Source organism: Lampetra planeri, chromosome 18, assembly GCF_965212315.1.
Source record: "Lampetra planeri chromosome 18, kcLamPlan1.2.h2, whole genome shotgun sequence".
NCBI classification, from domain to species: domain Eukaryota; kingdom Metazoa; phylum Chordata; class Hyperoartia; order Petromyzontiformes; family Petromyzontidae; genus Lampetra; species Lampetra planeri.
Genome location: NC_136124.1, coordinates 850,270 through 874,160, shown reverse-complemented (window position 1 = coordinate 874,160; position 23,891 = coordinate 850,270). Strand labels below are relative to the sequence as shown.

The 23,891-nt window shown below is 44.3% G+C and overlaps 2 protein-coding genes across 6 annotated transcripts in view; both read left to right on the top strand.

Annotated features, from left to right (window-relative positions):
- The window catches only part of EIF2AK4 (eukaryotic translation initiation factor 2 alpha kinase 4), a 44,297-nt gene extending 33,070 nt beyond the window's left edge, over nt 1-11,227 (top strand). For all 5 annotated transcript variants that reach the window (XM_078602207.1, XM_078602208.1, XM_078602209.1 and 2 more), the window contains 11 exons: nt 467-601; nt 1,598-1,705; nt 2,964-3,092; nt 4,826-4,903; nt 5,050-5,162; nt 6,013-6,071; nt 6,468-6,565; nt 6,688-6,756; nt 6,903-6,947; nt 8,598-8,716; nt 9,982-11,227. In XM_078602207.1, the coding sequence (XP_078458333.1) occupies nt 467-601; nt 1,598-1,705; nt 2,964-3,092; nt 4,826-4,903; nt 5,050-5,162; nt 6,013-6,071; nt 6,468-6,565; nt 6,688-6,756; nt 6,903-6,947; nt 8,598-8,716; nt 9,982-10,039 (1,011 nt within the window). In that variant the 3' untranslated portion in view covers nt 10,040-11,227. The remainder of the gene's footprint in view (nt 1-466; nt 602-1,597; nt 1,706-2,963; nt 3,093-4,825; nt 4,904-5,049; nt 5,163-6,012; nt 6,072-6,467; nt 6,566-6,687; nt 6,757-6,902; nt 6,948-8,597; nt 8,717-9,981) is intronic.
- A 2,330-nt stretch (nt 11,228-13,557) lies between these two features.
- INTS5 (integrator complex subunit 5) lies at nt 13,558-22,397 on the top strand. Its single transcript, XM_078602206.1, has 9 exons — nt 13,558-13,749; nt 14,446-14,556; nt 14,985-15,218; nt 15,704-16,052; nt 16,640-17,013; nt 17,558-17,770; nt 18,626-18,811; nt 19,950-20,250; nt 20,681-22,397. The coding sequence occupies exons 1-9, from the start codon at nt 13,652-13,654 to the stop codon at nt 21,881-21,883; spliced, it is 3,069 nt and encodes a 1,022-aa protein (XP_078458332.1). The 5' UTR covers nt 13,558-13,651; the 3' UTR covers nt 21,884-22,397.
- The last annotated feature ends 1,494 nt before the right edge of the window (nt 22,398-23,891 follow it).

Below are 23,891 nucleotides of genomic sequence, written 5' to 3'. Positions count from 1 at the left end.
TCACTCAAGAATCGATTGATTTTTTTTTATTTGTGGTGCATGTGGAAATTATATTTACTGCAGTGGCCTTGAAAGACTAATCTCACCTTGCCAAAGACCTCTGCCTCTGTCCCAGGACAATCTAGTTTCCAACAAGGCCATTCTATGGAAACTGCTATCCCAAGTGTGGTATATGGCCTTGTCTCTTCAGACCATGGATTACAATGAGTCCATCACATTGAGTCAGGGACTAGCCGTGACTGACTTTACTTCATTAGTATTATATTGGTGTAGTCATTGGTAACTTTGCTTGACACCTTATGACTGCCAAATTTCAATTCAACAGTGGTGTATCAATGTTTTTACATGGGCATTGGCCCTCAAAGCAACCCAACCCTGAAAATATTTAAATGAAAAAAAGTACTGAAACATGTCATTGTCACATGGTGGGGCCATGCGGTGTGGGTTCGATGTGACTGCGGCGCAGGTTGTGATAAGCCTCGGACTCGTCTACAAAGTGCAGCTTCACAGCGGACTCATCTTTCAATTCACCAGCTTCATCCGCCGCAAAAACAAAACAGTGCTGGACATCCTGGCCGCTGGGGGGCGCTACGATAACCTGGTGAGGACAACCAGAAGCTTTGGGTCTCCGCTTAGTTTATTATCAAGTCATGAACACGGATATTGAACTCATGCCGCCGCATTCAACAACTGTGCCACCACGCGCGACAAAATGTTTTTCTTTGTAAAATTTTAATGATGGCTTTTATTTTATTACAAATTATTATCTATATATCGTTTGAACAGCTTTTTAAAAAGGCAATAGGCATGCTAACATGAGAAACAAAGATGATTCACCTGTGGAGGAACCCATCAGCATGTGGCAGTCGGTTATGGATTGCGATTTCTACTGAGCGTTATATGCAAGGAGACAATAACTGAGCCATGGGGCCCCTGAAAGTTATACAAGTATACAAACTGGTAATCGTGCCATAAACGTATTAACCTGCTATCTTACTGCAACTGAACTTCTTGGAGGCCAGGACTGTGGTACCCTTTTGCATCCTAACATGCAGTCTCGCTGCATGTCACCAGCAGTGAGTATTCCCCAGTGTTTGTTCAAGTCACTGTATTTTCTTTTTATTGGGTGAAATTGTGAACAACAGCCATACCAGACATTAGTACAGCTAATCGGCGTGATCATTGGTTCACTGCAGCTCAGTGACTCCGTCCTACAAGACGTGTGGTGAAGCTAGGAGATGGCCATGTGTTCGGCATTTGAAGGCCTGAAAACCAAAATTGGTCATTTCATCGACAATGTGTCCAGGGAGGCAGCTCCATATCTGGACAGCAGAGTGAAGGGAGCTTCTGTCCAGGGAGCACTGGGGGGGCAAGGGCGTGGCTTGGCAGGGTTATGCATAATTGGGTGGCAACTTTCATATGGGGGTGGAAGCATGGCCTGAAGGTCTGGAGGCAGTGGTTGATGTGCATTTTGTACAGGACAGTGACAACAGCAACTTGTATTTTACGCCACCTACATTGACAATCACTGTATAGACTTGTGAATGCATCCACAGCATTATCTGGGCGCTGGTCTCGTGCCTCTCTCCGTGTGCAGATTTCATTGTTTCGAGCACCGCAGTCATCGGGGCCTGTTCCCTCTGCGGTTGGGGTGAGCCTGGCGCTCGACAAGATCACTTCAGCCATCCTAAGCAAGGAGGAGCCGGTGAGGGCGGGGGGTGGCTTATGCATGGACACAGCCATCAAACCTGGGCTTGCGGCGGCTCGGGTTAAACATCGTGGTGCAACATTCAACACCGGCACTGAAAGAAAACCTCGAACGTTAATTTGATTTGCAGACTTTGTGCACTGACGCTGATGGTTATTGACAACTTCCATATGTTTTTTTCATCCAATTATATTCCAATCGTGCTATCGACATCATGTCAGGAGATGAAGCTTGCCATTTGGAACTTGTGCAGCTTAAAGTGCATCGCCCTGTTAGAGAGCAGTCCTGGAACACGGTGTGGCCAATTTTTCATTCACTTCATTCTATTAATCCATATTAGGGCCACGTTTTATTACAAGCCTGTCAAAAGAGTGTTTGTAGTATATTAATGAAATCAAAATGTTTCACTCTCAAGAGCTGGAACACGCTCAAGTGTAAAATGTTATTTTTATTCTTCCGTCATTGGAAACAGGGATGAGACTTAAACTGGCTGCACTAGATAATGCAATTTAATCAAGGGTGGCTGCCAGTCGCCATATTCCGGGGACTTTTGTATCATTACTTAAATATGGTTCGTTCTCATGTGATTACTGAACCAAAGATTACAATAAATATTTAAACTGGTATTCGCAATATTTTTACAAGCGTGGATATAGTGCATTCATTAAGTAGTGAAAGGAAATCTTGTCCTCTGCATTTTATTAAGAACCTATATTGTATTCGTATGACCAGCAAAGTAGGGGAATAATTTTTGAGGAATCTTTACGATTAAGTTTGGCTAATAAATGCAGACCTTAATCAGTGCTCACCAGCCAATCAAGACCTGTATATTGGTTTAAACAATCCAATCAACAAAGTCAAACAGGACTGACTATTAAAATGCAACCATTTCATTGGTGCTGATAGACACTTCTAATTGAGTGAGTAATTAATTATAAACTATTGAATGCAGACCCTTAGTCCACTGTTGGATGAAGGCCTGCCTACACCATGACTGACGAGGTGTGGCTCATGGTGGATGTCTTACCATACTTCACCAAGCTGGTAGGCGTGGGTTGGTGAAAGGGGATGGGCCCAGGACCGTTTAAGATATCACTCGCCACTGATGTTGCCGGAAATAAATCTCGGGTATATCGCACTGTGCCCTTTACACTGCACGACCACTCCCACCCCCTTAGTGGATGCAGTGAATCCTCTTGTCGTGTCTCCCAGTGGTGCTGTCTTGACGTCAACGGGGATTCCCACACTTTTACAGCCGCGCTTCAACCTGTGCGACGTTCTGGTTGGCGCTGTCGGGGACGCGATGCGTCCACGGGCGTGCTCCTTGGTCAAGGACATGTGGGCCGCTGGCCTCCGTGCCGGGGTGCACTACGACGTGGCGCAGGTGAGAGAGAGAATCGTGGTCGCACTGCACAAGCAAAAACGTGTACCATCGGCACAAGCTGTATGCACATGCACAGCCCTTTTGTCAATCCACTTCTGGATGAGAGGGCCCCCCCCCACACACTGCACGGGCCGTGGAGGTTGTTTAACCCCTTTCCCGTTCCGATGACACACGTGTACATCATCAGAACGGAATCGGAAGAAATGTTTTAATAAAATAACTTTATAGGTACTGAGGCTTCCACGAGACCATGCGGGAAGAGCATGTGACACAATTTGGCGCCAGCTATCATAGCGTGTGGTCGTGTCGCTTTGGTTCTCTGCGATGAGTACAATGTCTTTAAAATCAACGGCGCTATGCCTCTCTAAATAAAATTAACGTTGAACCGCTTGCGCGTTCCGAGATTCAGCAGTGAACAGGACCCACCCTGCAACAACTGTCAGTCGCCTCAGAACGGGAAAGGGTGAAATATGTTTTGCCATGCAAGTCGGTGTGCACGGTGAAGGAGAGCATCGATGCGAGACCAAAGAAATACAATGCGATGGGTTGTCTTGCACTCCCCGATGTTGCCCACCACATAGCCCTGCAGCAGCCTATAAGATCTGTTTTTATACAAGTTGGCGACCTATTCAAGCACTAGCCAGGCTCAAACATACTTAGCTTTTGTGATTCAATGACATTGGGTACATTCCAAATGATTTGTCATCGGCAAGATCTACATAATTATCAATGTATGAAAAATAAGAATAGGTTTTACCCTTTCTGGCGATAAAACAGGTGTTAAGATGTTGAAACACCAAATATAAATATTTTGCAAGGAATCAAGTTTGTTTGCATGTTCACCACGCACGGGTATGTGTGGTTAATGCACACTTGATTCCCATTTGTTGTTTGAACATCTTAACATCTGTTTTATTGCCAGAAAGGGTAAAAAAAACTATTATTTTTTATAGCTATATAGTTCTGGCTAATACTATTGTCCCAACTTCAGCGGGACCAGTTGAGCTTGTGCGTATGCAAACACGTTGGTGGTGCCCTCGTGTCGTCTGCCACTTGAAAACTGGATTGGCGAAAATCCCTCAGAGATCGTAATTTTTTCTGACACTCCCAATCTGCTGGGCTGTGATGTGTCCAGCGGATAGCAGTCGAGCCATGGGTTTTCTCTCCTGCGTTGCATCTTGGGTACTCCCAATTCCATCCTTTTTGCAAAACACTCCTTACGGAAGAACATGTTTCTGTCCCGTCTTGCCGATGGGATGATTTCAAAATATCCTGGATCACAACTCAATGGGCTGCTTTACAAAAGATATCAGATCTTGTACAGCCTCTTTATGGAAGCCGCTAGGCCCATGAAATTCCGGCAGTAGGAGTCCTCAATTGTTGGTGATTGTCAGGTTTTGCCAATATACCAACTGTTGCTGATGTTTCAATGTCATTCCTGTTCGTTTCATTGCCTGTTCCATGCCATCAGATCGTTTTTTTCTCGACCGTCATCTGCCTCTGTAATAAATAAAGAGATTTCAGATGTTTTGGGGAACTGCCCTTCTTCACAGGAGAAGGTAAATTTACCAAAACGTAGCCTATTTACATTTTTCCTTTCAGGCAGTATGATTGATGGATGTATTTTTTTCGTGTTATTTGTGCTTGTGCACCACTGCCAATACAGTGGCACCAAATAATTTGTTGAACAAAAATGGCAATGATTAATAATGCTCGCATGTTGTCTTCTTCAGTCGCAGGTGGACCTACACGATTACTGCAGGCAAGCAGACATCCCTTTCCTGGTGCTGCTGGAGTCTGGGACTGTGCGAGTACGTGGACCTCTGTCTTTTAATCACAATCATTGTAGTGTTAATACATTTGTGATGGATGCCGATGATTTGGTTAATTTGGTTAAGGCTTTAATGGGCACCTCAATTGTGGTGATCACTGTGGGGGTCTTTTTTTCTTACGTTAGGTGAAGGCCGTAGATAAGGAATGGCAGTCGGAGAAAAAGGTTGTCGACTTTGAAGTTATCAGCTTCCTTCAGCAGAATTTGAAAAGTCGTGCTGCAGAAGAAAGGAATTGCAGGTTGGTTGGCATCTTGTGTGTGAAGTCCTTGTTTATGTTACCACCACATGTACATCCAAAGATTTTTTTCCTTGCAATTCCAGTTTCCTTCGACATGCAAAAATCCTGGAATGGCGTCGTCAAAACATTATAACTAGGCCTCGCCTGAAAAATAGTCTCAAGAATATTTACATATTCCCGTGACCACTGGATAGTGAGCCAACCTGATTCACGAACCAGGTAACTGGGTTAAGTTCGCATTCCCAATGTAGCCTTGTCGTGGAATGGCTTTGGTGTTTAAAAACATGGTGGAAATATAAAACTCATCGTTATTTGCTTGAGATAGCCTTGCCAAATCCACAGATTTACTGCTGCATGTTTTTGCTGTTGTGCTTTATAGCTAGCTCTGTGAAGTATATTCTGGTTGTACCGCGTGTTGTTCAGCAAGATGTCTGACGTTTCGCTCCTCATGCTAGGAGCTTCTTCAGGAACTGAAGGATGCATAATTGATTCATTAGAGAGCTACCAAGTGTATCTATTTAAAAAATGTTTTTAATCAAAATCGCTTCCTCCTGCTTTGGGAGGAAAGGAGGAGGGGAGAGAGAGCTCGGGGAGCAGAGCCAGTCTCCAAGTCCATGGAGCCACATGGCTCATGCAGCATTGGGGCAATAAAGGAACAACAAAGCAGCACTAAAGCAGCAATGTAGCAGCAATGTATGCTTCCAATGATCATGAAAACGCAGCGTCAGTGAATCCTTTCCTGGGTAAACAATGGCTGTCACACAGTGTCACGCGTTGGTGTCTCGGCAGTTTCGTGAAGTTGCCACAAGCAAGGATTTATCATCGACAATTTGTTCACATTTTTTTGCAGAGATACATCAGAAGGAGTCATTGTTACAACTCAAAAGGGACCAACTTTTAACAGCACAGGTGAGGTTGTGTATTTGGTCTAAAATGCACCAGCTATAATCTGCTGAACCCGACGAATGTTGAATTCAGTTCTTTGAGTCCATATCGGTATTCTCCCAGGAGCACTTACAAGGCCAATATTAATATTTAAAGCGTCAATAGACCACTGCATAAAAGATGAAATACCTTTACCAGGAGCTTTAAATAAATTACCTCAAAAACGTTAAATATTAAATTCACATTCTCCTGAAATGTAGTAACGTGGTGAGCATCACCGTCTCATTCATTATAAACTAAACCAGGCTTATTGATAGGTCAGCTTGCAATTAGTTTGGTGGCTTGTTTATGAGCATGGTGGTAAACGTTACCTTGTGGTCAGACTGAATACATTCCTGTATTCTTTTTTGTAATTCACAGGTGCCAGTGAAACGTTTGGAAGTGTAACGGTGCCTAACATTAACTTCGTCACAACTGAAAAGCTGCCCTACAATACCAAGAAAAGATATGAAGCACAGGCAAGTTTGACTCGCTCGATAAGTCGCACGATGTTATTTTCGTGATCAAAAATTACATTGTTTAATTGGGTTGTTTTCTAATTTATTCTTCTTTATCAAAGCTTGTTTATATTGTGCTTCAGATTATTTCTCGGATTCACACAGTCGTAAGCAACATGTTTCATAAACACTTGGATGTTGAAGTGATTGCGGTAAGTTCTGGACATTACTATCATCACGATGTATTCAATGGACACTAAAGCTAAAAAACATTTAATATGCTTCAAATAAAGATTTGTATACTTGTGTTTACTATCTGACTTCTGAATTCATACATTGTCTTTGTTCCCAATACCAGGTGGATCTACCAGGAAACATGATGAAGAATTTTGCCCATTTGGAGGTATATAGACTAAAGTAATTCTAGATCATTGCACTAGGATATTATAGCCATATGTGTTTGTCAGCATCGGCCATGATTTATCCACTGCTAGATGAATGCCTCTAGACATCGTTGCCATTCTTCATGGTATTGTGTGATGGCACAATCCATCTCGCTCCTGCACATGAGCTCATCTCATCACTCCATGGTGGTTGTCCCCTCGGGGATGGTTTCTCCTTTGGCTGCTGCTCCATCATCGGTGCCGTCTATGGGTCATCATCCATTCTCGCTGTGTCACCTGCTCAAGCCCACTTTTCTAAACGACCAATTTGTGTTCTCTGATCCATGTCTTCCTCTTTCTCTCTCCATGTCATTCCCAGAACACATCTCTACATGCTTCTCTGTGTACGTTTCGGCTTTTGTTCCATTTCCTTTGTCAGTATCCATGTTTATGATCCATGTCACAACAAGTAATATGCACCACTTGGAAATGTCCTTATTTATGGACATTGGTCTGTTGCTCTTAATCAACTCGTTTCTTTACTTTGACCCTGGTCCCTCATAAATAATTGCCATGGATTTTTATAATACTCGTGTTACCGAATCACTTGGAATGCACCACACATTTCAGTCCACTCCTCCACAATTGGTGTTAATTATTTACTCTTTCTCTATTAAATAAGGAGCTATCCTCCTTTCTCTTCACCTTGCTGATACCATCTATGTCCCAATTTCTCCCAGTTCTGTCTCCATTTCAACAAGATTGATTCGCCAGAGTCTAAGCGTTGTAAGTCGCAGATGCGAAATCCAGGTGTCCAGTTTGCACCCATGTATTTGTAACCAAGGAATGTGCTTCTGCAGTCATCTGGAACGTCATTACTTCCGCTATTAGGAAGCCACTGGAGCTTATGCACTTTAACATTCAGATTGAAAACTAATTTCTGTAGAACTGCTTTTTGTCTTTTTTGTCCTTCCCCGCACCTCTGCTTAGCACGGTTGGCTACGTGCCGTGAAAAACTAGTGGCAAAGGGAAGAGATCTATCTACTTATTTTTAAAAAATTAGTGGCAAAGGGAAGAGATCTATCTACTTATTTTTAAAAAATTAGTGGCAAAGGGAAGAGATATATCTACTTATTTTTAAAAAATTAGTGGCAAAGGGAAGATATCTACTTTTTTAAAAAAAATTAGTGGCAAAGGGAAGAGATCTATCTACTTATTTTTAAAAAAAACTAGTGGCAAAGGGAAGAGATCTATCTACTTATTTTTAAAAAAATTAGTTGCAAAGGGAAGAGATCTATCTACTTATTTTTAAAAAACTAGTGGCAAAGGGAAGAGATCTATCTACTTATTTTTAAATCATTCTTTTCATCTGAACATGCTCACCCAAACATTATTTGCGGGTAAAACATCCATTGGGTGCATTAGCGGCCACTGCATAACTGATTTGAAAGCTCCTTTGCATCAGACTTTGTCAGCCTTTGGGTCTTTTCAAAATCCACTCTGTGGTCCGTAGAGTTGACACTAACATCTGTGACAGTAATCACCAACACATTCATCTATGTTCAGGAGACAATACATCCGGAAGGGATACTTAAATGCAACTTAACTTTAGGAGAGGTGACTTCGGATTGTGTGGGGTTTGCCTTATTTAATTGTTGTTGTTTTTACAGTGTGAGGATGAAGAGTCCTTTGAAGAGAGCAGAAAGGAATTAATCGTCAAATTGCCAAAGCAGCGAAAGTATTTGGAGGATATCTGCGATCAAATCCACGAGCTGAAGATAGAAAAACGGTGGGTGGCTCACCAGTGACAGATTAAATATCAAATTCACACTATTCATTGTGTTCTACAGGGTATCCATTGAGGTGTCATCCATGATAATTATATTATCTAGCCATTTGAACGGCACTGTTTAAATATTCAGAACATATTCCTTTTCTACTTGGGTATTTCTTAAACCAAACAATAGCATATCTTTAGCAACACATAACAGAAGCAGAATAAGCAATCACAGCGGAGGTATTGAAAAACACCTGGAGTTCTTTAAAATGTTGATACGATTGTGTGTTGCCGACACCTTGGCGGACATGTGGATATCGAGGGTGATGGTACTTGTATGATAAAATATACCACCAAATATGATAAAATATTCATACCACCAAACAAACCAATGTCTATTCTTTACTAATGGAGGACACCTTTGTGGGCATCTTACATTTAGCAATGTGTTTAGGTTATGGTAGGTAACATGTTTCATATTTCTCACTGTTGAACGTAATGATTGCTTTAGTATTGTTTATTGTTGCTACTTTTTATGGATATGATCATTTATTATTTTATCGGATGAGATTGAAACACACTCCTCTCATTGAGAACTATTCTCATTAAATGACATTAAAGTTTGATGACATTTGAAGTTGGTTTTGGATTCCATTCCAAAGTATATTTCAGTCAAAACATTAATGTAAATTCTGTAGCAATTTTTGTTAATGTTAAAAGTTCATTAATGCACATCTGACCATTGGGCAGTGTGTTGGTGGATTCGAGCCTGATGTGTAAATTAAACATTCCTACGACAGAGGTCAATACCTCCATTAAGGCAACCACTGTTGACCCCCTACAAAGTGGTACAACTACCAATTTTATCAACCGATTAAAGATGATGGCTGAGATAATACCCAACTGGGATTTTTACTCACAACCTTCTGACTGGTTAAAAGGTCAAGGTACAGCCCAGCAATTTATTCTGTAATCCACTCCTATATCTGTGTAAAGTCCTTCACTAGAGGGGGCTCTAGAAAACCCCTCAATTCAGTATTGGCCTACTCTTCCAAACTGGCCAGAAATATTGGAAGAGGTGAGAGACTTTACCCCACCAAAACCAATCCTGTGGTGCACCCATTTATACCACCAGGTGGACAGAGGTAGGTTTATTGTACATCACGCATTCATTATCGAAATAGAGCCCTCATACAAAAGTTGTCCACAGATCTTTGTCAAGTTGGCAGATGGATGCTGCCAAACACAACTGACATGGATTGTCGTCTCGTTTTCAGGGTGCCCATAGTGATCGTTTACAGCTACAGGGATGACGTTCACCGCTTCATCTTCTGAGCAGGGCACAGCTGCACACGTCTGCCTACCCACCGTTACCATTCACTGCGCCTCCAGCAGTATTACTTGAACGCAGGCGGTGGGGAAATTACCAGAGATGGGGAGAGGAGGCAGCCAGGAGAGGAAGGGCACACATTGGCATGGGACGACCGTGTATTTCATATGAAGTGCGTTAATGCAAAGACCCCGTTGAGCTGCACGGAAATGTCACATTACAGATACTGAGCCGATCATACATGCAACAAAAGCATGAGTTTTTCAATAAAATGTTATGAAGATAATCGTGCTTTGTACTGATGCTTTTCAAGTATACATAAATGTACGTAATTTCATGTTTTGTTACTTTAGTGAAAAACTTGTATTCAATGCTTGTTAGATTAGGGAAATAGGATACTGTTAGTCATCAGCCTTATTCAGAGAAAAATCAATTATGCATTTAGAGAGGACTTTAATTGAATTAATGTACATTATAAAGGTGTTCACATTTGCCTAATACGAGTGATTATAAAAGTGTCAGATTTGATAGTTTATAGGATTAAAGAATACTGTACAAGACTGATAATGTTGACGATGTGTGAGTGCACTTTAGTCGTGTGTAAGTAAGTACGCTCGTCATGCCTATCTCAGTAATGTGTAAGTCTACAATGTCAGGTTTAAAATCCTTAAACCCTGTTTTCCCCCACTTGCTGTGAAGTACCAGGAGTGTAACGATCCATCGTTTAATATCGATTAATATCGATTCTTAGCTTCTTATGCCATGCATAGAAGCACCTTTGTTTTGATGCATCAATCATAATTATCTTTTGATTCACGTGTTTGTGTATCATAGATAATGTGACTTGAGCCACAAGGATGCTGCCACGTTCACCAATTTGTAAAGAAAAAAGGGGTCCTTGGACGGAGTCTTGGAACGTGGTTCAATTAATGTTGAATAGTTGCACCCTTAACTCATACGAAGACTTCTGTTTTTATATCTAAAGTTCTTGCAAAAAAATAATTGCTGTGTAGCTGCATGTACATTGACAGTTTGAATACTGCAGAGAGATCATTGTATATTTTTGTAATGGCTTATTCGTTTAATGTTGGACAATGTGACATTCTAGCCAGGGTCCAGTCTCTCTGGTTATGATTGTGAAACCAAAAACGGCAAGCTCGGCAGTTTCAATAAACTTGAATTACGTTTTTTTACATTTTATTTATTTTAAACTCAATGTGTGCATATATTATACAAAACTTGTATAATAAATCATTGAAAAAAAGTGTACAGGGTCGAAATAATAGCTACAGAAAACCTACGTATTTTACATACACCTCAATTCAAACGATATTACATAAACTATCGCTTAACAGACTTAAAGCTTTCGTGACTGCAGGAATTCATATTCTTTGGGTCTTTCGGTAAAGTCACGTAGATAGGTTAAAATTTATTAAACAAAAAACTACGTTTCGATCGCAACAGAAGCGATCGTCATCAGGAGGGAAAAAGACGACCGCTTGTGTTGTGATCGAAATGTCGTAGTTTTTTGTTTATTTTATTTTTATTAATTTGAACCTATCTACGTGACTTTACCGAAAGACCCAAAGAAGAATATCGCGTCACTTACGAGTGGAAAGAGCCTTCTGCGTACGTGGGTCTAATTCTTGAAGTCATATTTGTGATGATAAATATAATTGGGGAACCATTCCACGATTGAGTCTCTTGTACGTAAATAAATTAATCACAAAAGTCATTTGCAACATCAGGAAATGTAGTACCCAAACAACTACATGAGCAACCGAGGTTTAAGATGGGTTTCTCCACGACTGACCATGTTCTCTGTACATACCGTCAATCATGTTCTGGAAAAGACAGATGAATATTGTATTACAAATGGCATAGCCTTTGCAGACTATTAAATGGTATTTGGCTCGGGGGAGAATTGATGCAGTCAAAGCTTTTACACAACCTAAAAATGTATAATTTCTAAGATGGTTAAAGGGAGTCAGAAAATGAACTACGATTTCATGAGTTATTCAGTGCCGGTTTTTTTAAATATTGGATTTCAAAAAGCTAAAATATAATTTGACAAAATATAGTGATAACAATCAATGGTTAAGTGTCAGAATATTGTAATAAAGGATGCAAAGCGGATTAAAGTGAGTACAATAAAAGGTACCAATTTTGGAGTTGCAGAATCTCCGGGACAACTTAAACACAGCCGGATATACACCTGGGAATGATTGAATGCAGACCGGAATTTAAAAAGGTGCACACGTGGATGAGAAAGTTTACTGTTGACGGATCAGATACAGGGATTGAAAGAAAATGAAAAGAGCGAAAATATAAATTATTTGAATTACAATTAAATATAAACACGTTATTAAAGGTGAATATAAAATGTATGAAGAGCACGTTATTAAGTTGGATACATTTTTTAAGAATGTTTGATAGAAAAGCAACTCATCAATTTCCCCCCAATATTTTTTATCGAATAATCAGCACCTACTCCATACCAAAAAATAAGTATACTATTCTAGATGTACTATTCTTTGGTTCTGTCGGTAAAGTCACGTAGATAGAAAATAAAATACAAATACAATTTAAAAACTCACGTTTAGATCGCAACACAAGCGGTCATCATCATCTCCGCCTGATGACTGCTTGTGTTGCTATCAAAACGTGAGTTTTTGATTTTTATAAATTTGAAAATGTTTATTTCTATTATTTATTATGTTATTATTTTCTATCGGCGTGACTTTACCGACTGAACCAAAGTATAATAATTCCTGCAGTCACGAAAGTTTTAACAAAAAAACAAGTATACTGCTAAAATTAGCAAGTTAATTGCTTCAATTAATTATAAATGTATAATCAACTGAATCCACTCGTATTCATAGCTGAGCCATGCACTATTCAGAATTGTATAAATAACTTTTACATTTAGAGGTTAAATCCTCAATGCACATTTTCTGGAAAACATGAAAGGATGCTCATATTCACGAGTGGAGCATTTCTATTATTACTTCTATTATTTTTTATTTAAATTTTTCTACCTACGTGACTTTACCGAAAAAACCTAAGAGTATGAATCCTTGCAGTCACAAAGCTTCAAATCTAGAATCATGAACGACAACCCGCATGAGTGATTGTGTGCATGCCATCCAACCTGGAAGAGTGTAAACCAACAGAGGAATGAGCAAGACCACACGAACACACCCCTCGTGGCCAGCAGACCTCGACATGCAGCTTCTGAACTGTTTGCCGACACAACACAAGGACCAGAATGGTACAGGATGTTAGAAGGCTGCCGAAGTGATAAGCAAATGCAACCAACTTTCAAAACTCCTTTTTTTACGCTCGAAGAAAACCAGCAGCCATTCCAGACACACACTCACTACCTATGCAACAACACTGAACCGCTTCACTGAATCTCATAAGCGCGGCATCAACCCCCGCCACCCGGCACGAGACGCAGCGAGAGCAGTGTTTGTTATGCTGCTGCTGCCACGTGCTCGGATCAGCAGGAGTCACGTGATCACAGCAGAGGGAGGAGGAGTCACGTGATCACAGCAGGAGGAGCCACGTGATCACAGAAGCCTGAGAAACACGGCGGTGACGTCATCGCGGCGAACATGGCGAGCGCGGTGGAAGGAGGCGGCAGCGGTGGTGGCGGCTCCATCCCCTTCTCGTTCACAAACAGCAGCAGCAGCAGCAGCAACACAATGGCCAGGTTCGTCATCGTCTTGCCTGCACCGGCGGTAGCGAAGCGACCCTCGCTCGCATTCGGTCACCGGCAGCGATCGTCGGTCCCGAGGGCCGCGTGGGGGGGGGGGCTCTCGCCTCTCGCCCACCGCGTGGATGATGCCGCCGCTGCCGCTGCTGAAGCTGCCGTGGCCGTGGTTGTTTTTGTTTAATCCGGGGCACTGGGATGGCTCGAACGAGTGGCAACTGCGCGTGGAAGTGTTGGCTCGTTGTGGCGTTTGGCATCCGACCTCTGCTTGTTATTTCTGTCTCGGTCACCTGCTGTCACTTGCATCTGCCTCTTGCAGTTACAGCAGCAGGGACTTTTGAGGGATGCGTGCTTTCAAAGTTATCTTGAAAGTTCAGTTCGACCCTCGGTAGGGAAAAGGTTCGACATTCTTGGCCTGTGCAACGCCTAGTCCATCCACGGGAATGTGGAGTTTCTACCGCTGGTGCAGGGCCTGCCTTTTTGACATGAATGACCACCCCAGAGACAGTTTGTGTGACTTTGACAGACACTGTGATGCTTAAAGTGCGTGTACACGATTACACTTAAAAAGCTCAGAAACCATCGCCTTACTCTCTTAAACGGCTTGAAAACCATCATCCGAACATTGCGGCGAACATTGTGGTGAAACTGCCAACCTGACAAAGTTAGTTAACAAAGCCAGTATGTTGTGTACAGCCCACAGGAGGTGCAGCATGAAATCAAGGCCTTCTTGTCGGGCATGGACCCGGTGCATGGGAACAAGCTCACCCTGCGTGACCACGCCAAGTGTGCCCTCCTGCTGCTCAGGTGCTGCCTCGTTTGTTGTCTATTCTTGTGCAAATTGCAGCTCCGAAAATTCGAATACAGACGCATACATGCTCTAACCTCTGCATTGCATTTTTGAAATGTTCACACTCCATAGGTTTTAGCATTGTTGGTGTATTCGGTACGTTAAGACACTGTGAATTTGTGTTGTCTTTTATGCGTACACACTAACCATTCATACAACCATTATTTTGTTAACATTGTTAATTTATTAAATAACTGTTATGTATTCCAGTGAATTGATATTTTAAAGGTGTTTTATGACTGCCATTAGTGGAGACCTGCAATGGGTTTTCAGGTTGTGCAGTCTTGTTTGGATTAATGAGCACCATAGCGAACTAAACGTGGTACAACCAGAACACATGTCGGAGATTTGTATTGTGGTCGTGGTCGCCTCCATGTGCACGCAGGCACCTGCCGGCGTCCCGTGGCGCGGTTTTGGAGCATCTGTGCGGTGTCTTTGATGAGTACGTGGGCAACTATGTGCTGGAGATGGACGAGCAACCTGGACATAGCATGGGCGGAGGCATGCAGAACTTGGGCCTCAGCCTCAACCTGGATGACGTCGTGACGGACGCTCACCGCACCATCGCCGAGTTTGTGCGCGTGAACCCGCGAGCCTGGGCCCCGCTTATCTCAGCCTGGTGCGTATGGTCCAAGGGGAAGCATCTGAAGCTGTGGTTGTTGTTATTTACTGAAACAACTGTTTGGCGTATTGGCTGAAATTGGGCCAATATGGTGCATCAACCTGGAGATTTGGTAATTTTTCTGTCAAGAATTGATCTGTTTTTTCCTTCCGCGAAGCATGAATTAGACTTTGGATAGGCATTAAAAAAATGATCCTCCCAGCAATTGTATTGTTAGAATTCTGGGTTGAAACGTTAATGAATAATTCCTTCTGTCTTGTTTTTATTATTTACATCTGTTATATGTCATTCAGTTTGCTGCAAGGGCCCAAATTAAACCTAAACATATAACGTTCATATAACGTGCATATATCGTAAGTTAATCTTGCAGCCTATTGCGAGTGTAAACAAAACATCCATATCATTTATGAATTGCTCCGCCGACTTTATCCTGAAGACTTAACATTCTCTAATGCGTAATACTTCCACTGGTCCTGCCGCAGGTCAGTGGAGCTCATGGGCCGGCTGAGCAGCAAGTATGCGGGCCGCCACGGTGTGCCGCACACGGGCTCGCTTAACGAGCTGCTGCAGACCTGGATGGGCTGCAAGGCCACGCGCACCCTCATGGACATGTACGTACAGTGCCTAGCATCGTTGGATGGACCCTCGCTGGACGTGTGTGTGGGCGCGCTGCTCGACACGTCCGTCCGGCACTCGCCGCACTTTGACTGGGTGGTGGCGCATATCGGATCGTCGTTCCCCAGCACCATCATCAGCCGCGTGCTCTCCTGTGGCCTCAAGGACTTCTGCCTGTCCGGAGTCGGCACGCAGGCGGTGGACCCTGTCTATCAGGTTATGGCTCGGGCTTGCTTTGTTGTGAAAGGGGAAGAAGTTGAGTGCAGTTAACTCGCGATTATTAACGGGTGAATTATTCGGGTTTGCGGGTTGACCATCCATTATCGCAACCTTTTCTGGCGCAGTTTGTTGCAATTATGAGTTGCTCCTCACTCATTGTGGGATCAGTGACTCATTGCCCATGTGACAAAAACATTTCCGGCAAGTAAATCTTAAAATAAAAAAATAACATGACATTTTACGTCAACCCCAATTTAAGGTAATACATACGTGTTTATGACCTAATATTTAAAAGTTTTGATGAAGCTTTTTTTGTTTATCCAGTCCATGTTTCCTGTGTCCGTTACCCTGGGAAATTGAGAATTGACTCCACTCCAAATAGACACCCAAAAGTAGCATTTCTCAAAGGCTCGACTTTGCATCGACAAGAATGTTTACTGCATTAGTCTCCTAGACTAAAAAAAATACTAAATGATATCCACAGACTAATACATGACTAATATTACATAGGTTGTCATCAACTAGACTAAGACTGTGACCAAAACAAAATTAGGAATAAACTAACACCGGCTTGCACGTCTTAGGACAAGCGTGTGGCCAAGATCGGTTCGGTGGTGGGCATCCTGGGCCACCTGGCGGGGCACCACGCTGACAGCATCAAACAGGAGCTGCTCAAGCTCTTCCACGAGAGCCTCTCGCCTCCCGACGGCGACGGGCGCGACCCGGCGGGCGACGTGCGCCTGCGCGCGGCCACCGTGCCCTTCCTGCTGCAGCTGGCGTCGCTGTCGCCGCCGCTGCTCGGCGCCGTCTCCTCGGAGCTGATGGAGGCGCTGGCGCCGGCCGCGGTGCTGCAGCGGCTGCAGCAGCAGCTGACGGCGCTGCCGCGCGACGAGCTCGACAACATGCTGGGCATGGCCGTGCACCTCGTGGGGCAGACGGGCGAGGCCGGCGCCTACAGGTACAAGCGCTGCCTAACGATCCACGGTCTCGTGATGTGGTGATCCATAATGCGAACTGTTATCGTTACTACAGCTCCGTGGCGGTTGTCCTCTTGTGCGTGTTCCTCCGGCCGCCACTCAGTGATTAGTCCAAGCCATTTACTTTTCGTAACGGCCGATATAATGCCTAAATTGCAATTGATCTCTGATCTACTTGTTCTTTTTGTCTCGGTGTAATTCCAAGCATGGATCTCTCATTGTTCTTTGCTCTTACATTGTAATTGTCAATGTCATGTTTCTCTTTCATGTTACTTTTCATTATCAAGTTCAGCTTTCGAAACACACTCTGACTCTTGTTTGCTTCTTTATCTATTTTATTCTGGTCCACCATGAATAATTGTCCTAGGTCTACATACTCTTCCTCCCACACATTTCCAATTATTTAACGAACTTGTTCGACGTGACCTGTTTTGCCTTTGTTTATCCTGAGCCCATGTTGCAGTGACACTTTACCTTTAACAAATGACATTGATATGAATGTGTGTGTGTGTGTTATGTTGACAGGGTCTTGCAGTTCCTGGTGCGCATGGCCACCCCCTCCTCCGTGATTTCGGTAGCCGGGAGCGGCAGCGGTGGGGCCGGGCAAGATGTGGCGGGGGCAACGTTGCGTGGCGGTCAGCACAACGTGCCGAGCGGCGTGCGCGACACGTGCGAGAGAATCCTGCAGCTGCTGCTGCTCAACCTGCACAAGATGGTCTACAACCGGCCAAACAATCGGTGTGACACACCTGCCCCATTATTGGTGGAGAGAAACTTTGGGAACCAAAAATGTACTCTGCAGAATGAGCTGTCATCATTTCATTTGATTGTGTGTGGTATTATCAGTCAAGGAATGAAGGGGGTTGAACGATGGCGTAGTCATTCACACCTCCTGTGTGGCTTTGCAAGTGACATGTGCACGTCTTTAATTATCTTAGATTTTTTAGGAATTTACATTACCTAGATCATAGATGGCATTAATAGTGTAACAATACTGTAATATCTACGTATTGTATTTGTGTGTCAGGGTGATGAGCACACTGCGCTGCGATCCCAGTAATCAGAGTTCAATTGATGGCCATGGCTAACATGAACAATAATACCTGAACTGGTCCTGATCTTTCCACCCCTGCATTCACCAATCTACACTCATCTTTATCAGTAGCGCGATATTGATATCAACACTTGTTGTCCAACTTGTCCGCATGTATGCACTAACCACATGCTCTGTGTTTTGTTCTATTTGAGCGTTGCTCTGCAAGCTTGAACATATTGAGAAACACGAGGACTATAGAGTCTAAAGTTTTCTTTGCAGAACGTGCAAGAATCCACCAAAATACATTAAACAATGTTTTCACCTGTCTCCCCTACTTAAATATGAAACTTTCCAAAGGGCCTGGACCTTTCACTGCATTCACTTAGCACTAGAAGTGTCCTTTTGTGAGGACGCTAATGTTTTTTCTAAAAGCACATCATGCGGCGGTCGGGTTATTGAACGTTACATTGTGTTTCGATTTAAAGCTTTCGTGACTGCAGGGATTCATGTTCTTACATTACATATTCTTACACAGTTACATTGTGTCCCCGGCATAGGCTCAGCGACACATCGGTGCCTTTTCTGGACGGGTTACGGTCACGAGTCGGCGAAATATGCGAGGAGATGCTTCGCCTCGACTGGAAGTGCCACCTCTGGTTGCAGCAGCTGCTCAGCCTCCTTTGTGTGTATGGGGGGGCGAGCTTGGCCACGGAGGCTCTCTGCCATTCTCTGTCCCTCGCAAGGTGAGCTGCCTGCTGTGTTTTAATCTCCAAGGCTTTCAGGACCTATTTATCATCCTTTTTAATAAAACATGGTTAAGTGCAGTGACTTTGGATGGTTTCGGCTAAGCCACTACTTATTGTGCATGTAATATGATTAATGGTGTTACTACTGCTTCATTTAGGTCTAAAAACAAAGATTCCATGTATGTTAAACTTTTTTTGCACTGCGTAGCCAACCGTGTTGGGTGGCTCATGGAGCTTATACCACGAGAGCTCGTACTTACTAGATCCTGGATTTGAATCTGGGCAAGCACCCTTCATTAAACTGAAAAGTCATTACATTCTTCAATAACAATGTGGACCTAAATGGAAAAGTTTACAAAAGTTGTTGCTTTGGGCAATCGCCCATCTTCATCGCACGTGAATCCAGAGGCCAAAGAGATGCGAGTTGGAGACTGCGCTCGACACCATAGGGGCCTGATCAGAATTAAATTAATAAAACAAATCTTGATGAACAATTTTTTATTTTTATATGAATATTTACCTATTAGTAGCTATTGGGTAACAAAAATTTTGTATTATGTAAACTAGGTTTTGAAGTGTGGCAAGTTGATGGTCTTAGCCTGGTCATCAATGGCACAACTATAACCTTTATTAACGTTGGTTTTCACAAATTTCGCATATTTTCAGTCTAAAAATGACACAATTTTCACTTTGTCTTATAATGAGCACCTCTATAGCAAGGAATATGAGAGGTTCACCACTGAGTATGGAAGAGATGCAGTTGAAGGGATTTCAAAAGTACTTGTGTGATGTCACCTTCCAATGACTGATCTCACGTATGTCGTGGTACAGTGCTTTTGTGAGTTCTGAATTGAGATTTCTTCATATTATTACATGATGTCACAGCCACAGTTTGAATTTGGGAAGACTTTTTTTACATGATTTTGCTCAGACCAAACAGTTAGGCCTTTCAATGTTTCATGAAAGTCGGAGTGGATTTGATGTTGTGGATGTGCAACGGGGTAGAGAGTTCCACACCGAGGGGGCGACAGCAGAGAACCGACGTGAGGCTGTCACAGCTCAAGACCTTGGTGGCAGGGGACATTAATCACCGGTATTTGTCAGCAAGTAAAAACTGATGAAATTTTTGTTTCAGGGGACCGGAGGAGCTAAGCTTGGTGGTGCAGCTCTACGCCGAGCTCTCGTGCTCCATGACGGGGCTCCTGCCGGCCGCGGTGCGCCTCTCCGTGGCCCAGGTCTTGTGCAGCGGCGAGGGCTACATGAGTGCTCGCCGCGTGGCCTGCCTGCTCAACAACTTCGCCTGCCTCTTGCAGTGGGACCCACCCGACGGGGTGGCCGAGAGGGCCCTCCCCGTGCCCGCGGGTCGCCTGCTCACCGAGGCCGTGTGCGAGCACCTGCAGGCAGTCAGCCGGCTGCTTCTGCACCCCGACGGCCAGGTAATTGGCTGCATTGCACCGTGCGGTTAAAACATGGGGCTGTCTGTATAATTGTTATAGTTCTGAGTCAAAGGCTCAGTTGGGGGTTGACTTAGCGAGTCATTACACTGCCGGAGTTGTTAGAACAAATGCTGCTTTGCGGGAATGTTTTGGTATTTTTTTCCCAAATGGAAAGGTTTTGAGGGGAATATTCTTTTTTATGTATAATCAGTTTGACAATTAAGATAGCAAACCCAAGCACTGGTTTGAGTTTGAGGACAGGCTGTTATGTAGATGCATCTACTATATATATATGTAACATTTTAAAAAAGTGTTAACATTTTTGCGATATTTTAGTAATCTATCGGTTCCTTGCTTAGCTATCTAAAATTTTATTTGCACATTTGCTACAGATGTTTTGGCTAAAGTGTGTAACCCTCGCCTCTCGCAGGTGGCGGAGGCATGTGTAGCGATGCTGGCCGTTCTGCCTCTTCCCAAGACCCTTGGCGTATGCCAGCTGTACAATGCCATCAGTGCAGGCACCGCCTACTTCTTCATCCTGCTTCACAGCAAGCAGGCAGGCGCCATAGGCCACTGCTCCAGGCTCCTCACCAAATTGAGCTCCGTTTCATCTCGTGGTCAGAAGGAGGTGCTCGCGCAGCTGGTTAGGGGAGCCATGCATGCAGACAATGCCGTGCTGTTTGGAGGAAAGACGGAGGCATCCCGTACCACCGACCCGATTTCGGAGGATCTCCAGACTCGCCTGCTCGCGTTGAACCGAAAGCACGGTTCTGCTGCCAACTACGGCCTTGGCCCATGGATTGTGTTCCATGCCGGCGTGATCGGTCGTGGGCTCAAGGCGCCAACTGAGCCAAGCCGTGAGCCCCCCAGCCAGGATAACACACAGTGGCTACTGAGCCTCCTCATCCGCTGCTGCAGTAGCAGCACCGTGGGTGCCTGTCGCCCAGAGCCGGGTTGCGACGCTGCTCAGCAGCTGCAGCAGCAACAGCAGCACGCCCGCCAGGAGCATCCGCCCATGCCCATCAACCCAGAGGCAGCGCGCTCTCTCGCCGTGCTACTGGTTGAAAGCATCTGCCCCGACGTGACCAACAGCGAGCTGGCGTGGCCTCCTGAGGAGCACGCCCGGCACACGGTGGAGCGAGACCTAAAGATCCAGCGGCGTTTTGAGGACAACCCCTTCCTCTTCCAGCTGCTGTGGCTCGTGGCATCTGGCCGGCCTGCGCTGTGCTACTGCTCGGTGCTTCTGCGCGGGCTGCTTGCCACGCTGCTGACGCACTGGGAGGCATCGCGCGAGCCACGAGCCGTGGACTCGGCCTGGGCTCTGGAGGCCTCGCAGGCGCTGATCGCGAGCATGGGAGAGGGCCAGCTGTTGCCACCTGTGCTGGCCAACGTGCACGAGCTGTTTGCCCTGATAACACCACACGAGGTGCACATGCTGCTGCTGTCCGTCTGGCAGTACGTGCAGGACAATGCGCCACTGCCACAGAAATTCACATTCCAGCCGCACGCGGGGCAGTTTTACCGCGACTTTAGTAGGGACGGTGATGTTGGCAAGCACCTGACCGAGCTCTACAGTGTCCTGCACAAGAACATAGATACGCTTGGTCACCTCCTAGGAAGATTTCAGATCTAAGTTTTTCTCGAGCTTTGAGGCCATACAAGGAACTTATAAGTTAATGGTCTTTCGCATTATTGGCTCCACAGACCTGATTTTCTTGGAAAACCATGTGTGTGCTTAGGCAGGCTCGGGCAAACATAAATTAGTCAACACTGATAATTAAATCCTTTTCAAATTGTAACGTATGATGTATATTATTTGTATGCTGTGTATATATGAAGTCTTTTCATTGCTGCCATTTTGTGTCAATCACGGAGCCTTTGTTGAAGCAATTTTCACTTCTGTATCTAAATGCAGCGCTATCCTGTTGTAAGGAAGCAGACAATTACAATACAGCTGTACAGATTTTCACTTGTAGCTTGTGTACTGATAGCCGAGTACTACCAGTTGGAGCATAATCCAACCCTGTAATTTGTTCCTCCCACCAGTGCCACTGTTATTAAAGGTTGTGTTAATTATCGTGGGTTTTTTACGATTTGCTTTGCATTTGGCAAGATATTTGTAAACTTAAAAAGGACTTTTCTGGGAACCAGTGTCAGTGTTATTTTATGTATGTATGTGAAACAATTTGGCTCTGTAAGTCTGAAATTCAAGGTTTCTATGTATTGAACATAATTGACGTTAATGAAGCCTCTCCAAGCCATAGCCATATGTACGTGGAACTTCTTTTGCACCGAACGTAGCCAACCATGCTAATCGGAGGTACGGGGGAAGGACAACAAACCAAACACAAATCAGTTATTTTTTATTATAATTTTTCTATCTACGTGATTTTACCGAAAGAACCAAATAATATGAATTTCTGCAATCACGAGTTTTAAGTAAAAATGTAACTGCCTTTATGAGGAGGGTTTCCACATAACCATAAGATCTTTTAACAAACTCCGAGACAAGAAATCTCATCTGATCGAGTCACTCACATTTCTGAAGAGATTCCACGACTCTAAGGCGTCATACCGATCTCATTTACACCGACTTCTGTTGCCGTCACATCTGCCAATGGCAAACGAATTTTGTGCAGGGTTAGCTTGGCCCTGATCTCAGGGAGAATTAGACTGCTCCGTACTGAACTAGATCATGTAGACAAGACACTCTTGAAATCACAACATTGACAGAAAAAATGTCGACATCCGATTGGGAACATGTAGATAACATGACTGCTTCATCAGCCGCTACAATGTCAGCTAAATGTGTTGTGCAGTAGACCACACGGAGACGGGATTTACTATAAGGGCTGTTGCCCTTTATTAACACTTTCACACAACACTAACTCACACCAGAGGGAGGTGCTCTCTATTCTTGGTTCTTACCCTGGACCCCCGAACTCTGTATTGTACAACTCTCGACTATCCCTTGGGGCCCTCTCTCTCGTCTGCACGGGACGGGGGTTCATCCAACACCGCCCGGCGACGAGGAGGGAGAGACCTCTTCCAGCCGATCCTGGCCCTGGATCCCCACAACGACCACGCCTACGTCATGGGTTCTCCCTTGTCTCCGGTTGTAGCCAATTTTTTCATGGAAAAATTTGAGACGGACGCCATCCAGGCATCCACTTGACGCCCGTCCTTGTGGACTTGTCAAGGGAGCACAGGGTCAAGTCATGACTTGTGTTTTACTTGTTACTTTACCCCAGGGCACATGCCCCGCCCACTTGGTTCTGACACCAGGACGTGTTCTGGGCACTGCCTGTTCCATGCTTCACCACAGGTTCTGACACCATGACGTGTTCTGGACACTGCCTGTCCCATGCTTCACCACAGGTTCTGACACCATGACGTGTTCTGGACACTGCCTGTCCCATGCTTCACCACTGGTTCTGACACCATGACGTGTTCTGGACACTGCCTGTCCCATGCTTCACCACTGGTTCTGACACCATGACGTGTTCTGGACACTGCCTGTCCCATGCTTCACCACTGGTTCTGACACCATGACGTGTTCTGGACACTGCCTGTCCCATGCTTCACCACTGGTTCTGACACCATGACGTGTTCTGGGCACTGCCTGTCCCGTGCTTCACCAC